The sequence below is a fragment of a genome, unplaced genomic scaffold (genome assembly GCF_019419815.1).
Source record: "Pyrus x bretschneideri cultivar Hongxiangsu unplaced genomic scaffold, Pyrus_bretschneideri_v1 Contig14, whole genome shotgun sequence".
Lineage (NCBI taxonomy): Eukaryota > Viridiplantae > Streptophyta > Magnoliopsida > Rosales > Rosaceae > Pyrus > Pyrus x bretschneideri.
The window spans coordinates 5,135,142-5,143,909 of record NW_025999435.1 but is presented as its reverse complement, the minus strand read 5'-3'; the positions used below and the strand labels follow the sequence as shown (position 1 = coordinate 5,143,909).

Here is an 8,768-nt window from a genome sequence, read left to right as displayed (position 1 = left end):
GGCACGAGGCGCATATGGTCCTCTTTAAGGCTACTTGGGTCACGCGTGAATGCATGCCAAGAGGCTAATTAATGAAACTAAAACGGGGTGAGCTCCTATAATGTTTGTGGCTCGAGTACCCATATTCCAAAATAATTTTAAGACTACACAAAGTGAGAACAGCAAAATGGCGAAACATTTGAAATACCAAAAAATGATGTTCATTAATTAGAAATTCAAAACACTATCATTTAATTAGTGAGGGATAAAATAATAAGTTCAGAATATTTTGAATGCATTTATTTTTACACACGGTTGCTTCATTTCCTAAATCAAAATTTTAAATTAAAAACCTCAAAATATAATTTAACATAAAAAGACTAATTGTTAAAAGCATAAGCGTGACAAAAATTTAGTTACATACAAATTTTGAGGCTGAGCCCGGCTTGGCCTACAATGAGCTTCTACAATGTTAGCCCAATATCTCTTAAAACTAACTTTGACCCAGCCAGGGCACATAGGTATTGTCGTACTTAGAAAAAGCTTTTATGTTTCGTAAGGCCTTTCACAATAATTTACATGAGTTTGATAATTTGATTCGTATTATAAAAATTGTAACACTGGTGTGACTTTAAAAAGGATGAGTTTATATATTAAATGTAAGAACCCTCTACTTTTTATTTTTTCAAATTGTATGATTGGTCAATTCGTTTTTCAAGTGTTTTCCCAAGCCCCCGACACATTAAAAAATCTCTCCGTACCCATAAGTTAATATGATAAACTAAAAAATAAAGAAGCACTCTCATTACACTTAATTTTTTTTGCTATTGTAATTGTTTGATCCTTATATTATTAGTATCGCACTCAACTTTCTAACCCACTGTAAAAGGCTTTAAGTAAATGTTGGGGATGTTAAATGTTCATGCAAACGAATGGGAGATTGAGAGACATCGAAGGCTGTTAGATCCACGTTTGCCTAGTTTGCATTGGATTCAAAGATTGAACAGTTGTAAATCTCAACTGTTCTTAACTTACCATAAGAGAATGATCAAAAAAGCAATTTGACTGCATTTGACAGAAAAATGCAAAAGTTCTTTTGGGTTATAAAAGTGCTTCTTATTAGTGCTTTCCGCTTCATGAAGCACTCCAAGTGCTTTTTCAATAAGCACTTGAATTTTAATAAATTTTTTGACATACGACTAACAAAAGCACTTACAAGATAAAAGTGCTTCGCTGCAAAAGCACTCCTTAAAACGTTTTTAACCGAAGAACCAATAAGGAGCATTCCATATTTCCATGTATATAGACTTTCTAAATACACACGAAGCTTCGAAATGTCGCATAATCATGCTATACCACCATCCTTAAGAAATTGAGCATAAAACAATTAAGCACTATGGATAAATTTTGGCAGTGCTCCAGACATCACCCCCCACCCTCCACCCAGGCGCGGCCGCACTTGTTAATGTACCGGTGATCTTCTCCTGCGATATTTGAGTTTCATGAGATTAAATGGGAATGATTTCGGATGCAATACATACATTATACGGTAGACTGCCAAGTAGAGATGCTCATATTGTCAACCAGGTGATGGTAATTAACACACATGACTTTAGTTCACCGCGATTAATACAAAAATTAATTTTTGAAGGGGTGAAGGTATAATAACAACACATGATTAAGATGTTTGAATTTAATACCTCTTGGATCGGGTTCGATCTTCTTCATAGTCCATTAGTCCAGCTGTTTCACCAAACAGAATGTCATCAAAGGCTTGGAAGTCTCGCCCACCCTGCTTAAAGTTCACCCTATGCCAAGTAAGTAAAACAAGTTGAGCAATATATATTACAAGAAAATTTGTCTGTCTGCCTCTCTCTCTGTCTCTGTCTCTCTGTCTCTCTGATGCACACAGCTGTTTGAGTGAATTATTAACACACGTTTCAAATAACTTTGAAAATGTGAGTAGAATTGGCAAAACTAGTTCTAAAGTTGTTAACCTAAGGGCTATCTGCCCAATGATGTAAACCCTATGGCCTTATCGAAGTTCATGAAAAAGAATCCTTTATATTTGAGTTAACAGAGCTTCCAAGGCTCGTCCAAGTAGGAAACCCTATTTCTCATAGCTTTTGATACAGAGAAAACACAGAAACTGGGATTTGTGAAGGTAAACATTTTATGGTTTTGAAAATAAAAAGGTTTTAATTGCTTGCCCTCTTATTTGGAATATTTTCTGAATTTTGACATGCTGAAGCTGTATGAGTGTAACGTATCTCGGTCCTAGGCCCCTAGCATACTGGCAAGTTTGATAAAAGCTCTTCTATTCAAAACAAAAAGTAAATGTCTCCTTGATATAAAAAGGATAGTGGTAGTCCACAATCTGGAAACCAAAAACTTCACCACTACATACCCAGAGTCCAAAGGCATCTCATCTACCTTTTTTATCTTTTGGAAAAAGGAACAAAACAAACAACAAAAAGCCAAACAACCGAAAACTCCCAGACAAGCCAAATAATAGAGAAGGTAGTGTGACTAAACTCAGTAACCGAAGCCCAAAGAGCTGACAAAACTGCACTTTGTCCCGTAACTCCTTAACCCCCACTCCCACATAATGTTCAAAAGTCCTTCATATATCTTTCCAACCATACCACCCAAAGCACGGCCAGACCCAAGCACTCCCACATAAGCCTGGCATTTTTCCCTTTACAGAACATCTTATGACCACAGCAAAGAAAAGAGAAGCAATCCCTAGATGGTGCATCACAACTCAAAACAAAATTATGATTATATAGGTTGATGATGGATTCAACTTACCTTGTTATTGACAGACTTCTTGACTTCTTCCACCCTGTCGTTGACTGCCTTTTTGTGTATTGCATCCAACTCACACTTTTTATCTGCCCATTTGATCTTCTCTTCAATTGTGAGAAGCGCATTGTTTGTAGTGTCTAACCTGATAGTTTCAAATAATTGCTGTAAACATCCTACTAAAGTTTTACAGTACTCTTTTCTACATTAGGATAACTAAAAAGAACGTAATTTGGAACAGAAAAGGTCCAGGTAACAATTTGTTTATCATGATGTAAGCTTTGGAAAGGTTACAGGCAGTTTGATAACCATTTTGTTTTTAGTTTACAGTTTTCAAAAAAATGAAAATGGAAAAGTACTATTGAGTTTTCAAAACTTGGCCTTCAATGTTTTTTTTTTTTTTTTTTTAGAAAACTGCAAGTAGTTACCAAACAAGTTCTCGGTTCAGTTTGAAAAAATGAGAATAAAAACTAATCTGAAAATGAAATGGTTATCAAACAGCCCCTTAGTAATGCATGGATCAACTAACATTATAATGACGCCTTGATGTATAACTTCTCTTCAAGAGAGGGGGAGACACGCAGGTTAGGGTGCATATAGGATGGTTAGTAAAATTACTTGTACCACCATCCTGGGGCACAAATTTTAAAAACAAAACCCTACTAGATCAAGATTGATTTCTGTCTAACTTCCATTAGGCAATGCATAGGTAAGAAGGTACCTAACATGACAAATAGGACTTGTCTTGGAGAGGGAATTATAAGAAGAATAGCGTTTCCACACTCCCATTTTATCCATTTGCGCTCCTTTCTCTTATTTCTATGCTTTATTTGAATAAATCCAACGAGAATGAATACATAAAATTAAGGGGAGAGTGCAAATACACAAAATGAGAGTGGGAAAGAAAGACCTCAATCATAAAGTGACCAACTAAATACAGAAACATGCATACCAATCATCTAAAGTCTGTATAAGATTCCCTAGTTGTCCAGGTCTCAAATCCCTCCCAGCTGCAAATTGAACCTGGAAATTAAATGATGGTCAAGATAAAACACTGAAATCAAAACATACATCCAGGAAATCATCAAAAGAGTCAAATGTAATAGTCAAGGCAGCATATCCAACCTCAAAAGATCTTCTCAAATGATCCAACTTCCCTTTGACTATGCCCTATACATAAGACAATGAAAAATTAGCCTTTTCAGCTTGCAACCTTTTCAGTATTTCCTTATTACAGGCTTGAAAGAAATCATCCCATAAATGAGAACACATATATTCCAAATCTTTTAAAAGCGACGGAATTTATGACATTTTTTCTCATTAACGAATAGGGGGCACATACCGCATACATGCAATCATTGATAAGAAAGTCTTCAAGTTCACGCACATTTGAAAGATCAAGCTGTTCAAGAAGTTGATCATATGATAAAACCTGGGAAAAACAGAAAAATTTAGAAACTGCAGTTGCATTCATACCTAACAAGTACCAACTCAGAAGGCCCATATCTCCACGGTATATTATACCATGATCAGGAATTTAGGGGTAGGGAAAGGGTATTCATTGGATATTCAAGATGAAAAGACAGGATACTCATCATGGTATTTGTTTGGATAAGACAATTTTGTTAATTAGTAAGAAAGAAAAGCTACAACTGCAAGCATCATGTTAATAAGTTTATCACAATTAGTCTAACTATCAAGTATCAACAAAAAAAAAAAAACCCACTTCACTCAATTCAAACACCAACCCCCCTTCCCTTTAATAAGCAAAATGGAAATAGAGAAGCTGGAAACTAATTCTATCCCAAAAAGAATTAAACAACCTATTTCTTTCTGACCAAATACAAAAAGAAGCCCACACCAACTACAAGCATCATGGTAATAAGTTTATCACAATTAGTCTAACTATCAAGTATCATAATACTAAGGATTCGACGTAAGATAGGAGTGCCGGCTGTCAACTACCTAACGCCCTCCCCCTCTTCCTTTATCCGGGCTTGGGACCGGCAATGTGAGATAAACTTACACAGGCGGAGTTCTAACCATCAAGTATCAACAAAAAAAAAAAAAAAAAAATCCCACTTCACTCAATTCAAACACCAACCCCCCCTTTAAAATCAAAATGGAAATACAGAAGCTGGAAACTAATTTTATCCCAAAAAGAATTAAACAACCTACTTCTTTCTGACCAAATACAAAAGAAGCCCACACCACCAAAGGATAAAGTGATTTTCCTAATGCCAACCTAGTCTCCACCAGCAAGAAGTAGCAGTTCCCATGTCAAATCAAACCCACACCAGTCTAAAATAATTTAAAGATAATTGAATAAATGTGAAGCTAAATATATATGTCTTACTCCTTTCTCCAATTTTAGGCAACAAACACCCAGATGTTTTGGCAAACTGTGTTTGCTTTTATAACCTAATCCACCCAATTTTCTCCAGGAAATAAATAGGGGGAAATAAAAAATTTCCAAATCTCTTCCCTTTTCTTTAAAGAAGTCTAGTAACCTTTACAAGTGTTCATTTTTAGTTTAGTGTCTAGTTTGCTTTCATACTTATTGTGTGAGTAATTTTTGGGATGCAAAAAATATGTTCATAAGTAGCCACAATTTCTTCTGAGCCTCCTTCCTCCCCTTTTTATCCCCAATCTCTAAATCTTTTGCTATTTTCATCTAATGTAAATTCTAAACTACATTAATATAAAAATTCTAGCCTTAATTAGGTCTCAAAATGTCAAAAGCAAGCTTTTTACCACCTAGGCAAAACAAGACCTTGAGAATCTCATATGAATATTGATTTGAGAAGTACACGAACTAAAGCACTATCACCCACCAAAACCCCTATATTCTATGCATGGAAAAATGAAGTGGCTTTCTTTCCTGGCACAAAGGTGAAATAATTTGACCAAAGTAGGAACTTTAAGAGATATATTAAACTGCATTACTGTAAGTACCATATTCCAATAAGGGACTAACCGGAAATTTCAAGTAAGGTATACCAGACTACAACAATAAAAAAAGGTCAAACTATTACAGTATGATATCAAGCTAATCGTTATACCCGGTTCATCTCAGCTAGAGAAAGCACAGTAAGTTGCTTCAGCTTGGTGATTTGATCTGGGACTAGTGGTGGAAGAAGGCTAGCATTACCTGCCACTCATTCAGTCATTAAATTGCACTCATACGTATGTTAAACAAGGAGTATAAATTTCAAGTGCCACTGCCAATGTCATAATCCAATCAAACAACCAACAAAATGACTATGAGTGATCAAAGATCTTATGGCTCCTTAAACAACTTCTTGTCCAATACAGATAGATACTTTATGAAGCAGTAGTAACATAAGTAGACCTGACAATTTCACATTATTAGATCCCGAACAGTAAATGTTAAGCTTCCTTACACATTGAGCACTAATGCAAGGCAGCAATGGCTTGACATAATACTGTTGATTGTCCATACACTGTTGTACAAGAAGTACACAATGAACAAGAGGAAAACTTCCAGTTTTTGCAGGTAACATTTGTCAATATATGTATACCAAGATGGCTCCTAGAACAAGCAGGTATTTTACTTATTACGATGTTGTATAACCTATTGCAAGTAACTTTGCTATTAATTGAAAGAATTTCATCATTGCCTTCCCAAACTATTAAAGACAATCGATTCAAAGTTCAGAAACTCTGCCTTTTGAAACTTGATAGCCGTAAAACCTTTTGTCTTCAAGTCATATGAAAGAAGGCATGCTATTTTGGAACAGAGTGCTAGGTAGTTAAAGAAAAAAAGATATTCATAAAATGATTGTGGCTTAAATAAGAATGTCGAGATAGATGTGTGGTTCTACAGAAAGTGATAGATTCCAAAATTACCACACACACAATTCACTCAAATTGGAGAAAAATGAAATAAAACAGGCTTTGAGGGTTTGGACAGTTCAACTAAGGTTAAAGATTTTACCTGTTCAAACTACTGGTTAATCAGCATTGACAGTAGTATTACAGTAAGAGGACAGAAAATAAAATGGATAGGGATAATTAGGAAATATATAACAGCATGTGACTCAAAATAAAAATAAGCCCTGGTGGGATAAAATGGAGGAGCATGATTAGTTGGGACAAGGCCCTAAACCATTGAGGTTTATATCAGACCTGCCATAGGGAAAATGTATCAATGTTACCCCTTTCATTTCCAAAACTGTGACGCTTTTGACAGCATATGCAAGCATACCAAAACATGTCTATCAATCACTGATCACCTTTTATTTTAAACTAATACTGGAGAATCCTTGATAGATCAGAGAATCTGGAAAACTGTAAAACCTTTGGTATCTAGTCCCAACATCTAACTTTTTCAAACAACAAAAAACATCCTAATGTATCTAGTTGGTAAAATGAAAAAAAGTTACTATAACTGAAGGACCAATAGAAGTACAGAATGTCTCCCCTTATAGGTAGTGCAAAGGAGTTTGTGCAGAACGTTTCTTACTCTTATAGTCACTCCATGTTCCATGAGCAAAGAGACGAAGTAGATCAATGTATACAGCATATCCCGTTCCTTGAAGCTGCATTGAAACACATTATGAGAATCGAAACATAATACACGTCAAGAATCTAACAATACCATGTTAGGGAATAAAGGAGAGGTGATTGTTAGGAATCATGAACCCATCATTAAACTTCACTGCACTAATAAATAAAGAAAATAAATTGGGATGGAATGCTTTGCCCCTCATTTCACCTTTTGGAGTTCCACTAGACAAAATTTATCAATTAACCCAAATCATTATAAAGAATATAATGGCTTGGGTACTCCATATCCACTAATTAATACTTAAGTCATGATCAGGATACAGTAGAAGCAAGTTTTCATACTAGGGTCTGTAAGCAGTAAGCACAAAGTCACCTTAGCTCATCAAAGACAAAATGTACAAGAATCCAATTTCAACGCGGGATTAATAGTTAATAAGTGATCTCTTTGGGCTCTGATGGGTATCCATATTTTCCATATTTAACCAAGCATACATCGTACCGATCAGATATACAATTAACATTCCTTTTGTTTTAAATCTTTCATAACCCCTTCTACTTTTGATATCAACATAAAACACAAATTGTAATGGAAATATTCTAAATTGGTACTAAAACCCACAGTCTTCTATTGGGATCATACACTAAAAACCAAACACAAATTTATAACTTTGCATAAAACCCAAATGAGAACACTAATTTCCTACAAAAATACAGAATCTGAAGAATACCCAGAACCCAAAAGCAAAATTTTTATCCCAAATTGCATCAGGCAAGCAAAGAACACGAAAGGACTGACCTCGAGCACATTGGGGACAGCCAAAATCTCGGAGAAAACGAAGAGAGAAGAATGAGAGGTGAGTTGGACTATGAGGCTGACGAGAGAGGACCCCTGGAGACTAGAGGCTTGCTTCACGAAGTGCTCGATCACCTGGGCTTGCTTCTGCTCTACCTCCATTGAAAACCCTCTTTGAGAACACAGGAAAAACCCGGATTTTGGTGGAAAGGGAGAACTAAAATTAGTAGAGAGAGAGAGAGAGAGAGAGAGAGAGAGGTTGAAAGACGAATTAAGGGATGAATTTTGGTGGGTTTTGGCGGTGGGAATTTTGGTTTCTGCAAATTTGATATTTATATTCTTTTGTTTTGGGCGAAATTTATAGTAACGATTCTAACTTTCTATCAGGGATGTGTGTTTTAGGACAAGAGATCATCTCGGATATTTTCCTCTATTAATCAAGTGATTCGGGACCTTTAAAATTTGATCTAACAGTTAAAAATTATTATAATTTTTAAAGTTTTTACTAACTTTTCTGTTTTTAGCCGTTGGATCAAATTTCAAAGGTCCGGATCATTTGATCCTTGAGCTTTGAAGTAAGAGATCTGGAGAGGATATCTTTCCATGTTTTAGTGGGTCTACCAATCCATATGAGTCGGGTCGGGTTAGGTTGAGCTATATA

At 35.5% G+C, this 8,768-nt stretch overlaps 1 protein-coding gene across 2 annotated transcripts; it reads right to left on the bottom strand.

Moving 5' to 3' along the window:
- Positions 1 to 1,191: 1,191 nt before the first annotated feature.
- Positions 1,192 to 8,473, bottom strand: LOC103926615 (COP9 signalosome complex subunit 7). 2 transcript variants are annotated; one of them, XM_018642376.2, is made up of 9 exons: positions 8,111 to 8,473; positions 7,271 to 7,346; positions 5,847 to 5,935; positions 4,127 to 4,216; positions 3,910 to 3,954; positions 3,737 to 3,807; positions 2,791 to 2,929; positions 1,680 to 1,722; positions 1,192 to 1,463 (listed from the first exon to the last, which is right to left on the bottom strand). In XM_018642376.2, exons 1-8 carry the CDS (start codon positions 8,267 to 8,269, stop codon positions 1,714 to 1,716), a joined length of 678 nt encoding a protein of 225 aa, XP_018497892.1. In that variant the 5' UTR covers positions 8,270 to 8,473; the 3' UTR covers positions 1,192 to 1,463; positions 1,680 to 1,713. The 2 variants fall into 2 exon arrangements, with proteins under 2 accessions (XP_018497892.1, XP_018497891.1); XM_018642375.2 differs by having other exon boundaries at positions 1,680 to 1,771; positions 8,111 to 8,471.
- Between the last annotated feature and the right edge of the window lie 295 nt (positions 8,474 to 8,768).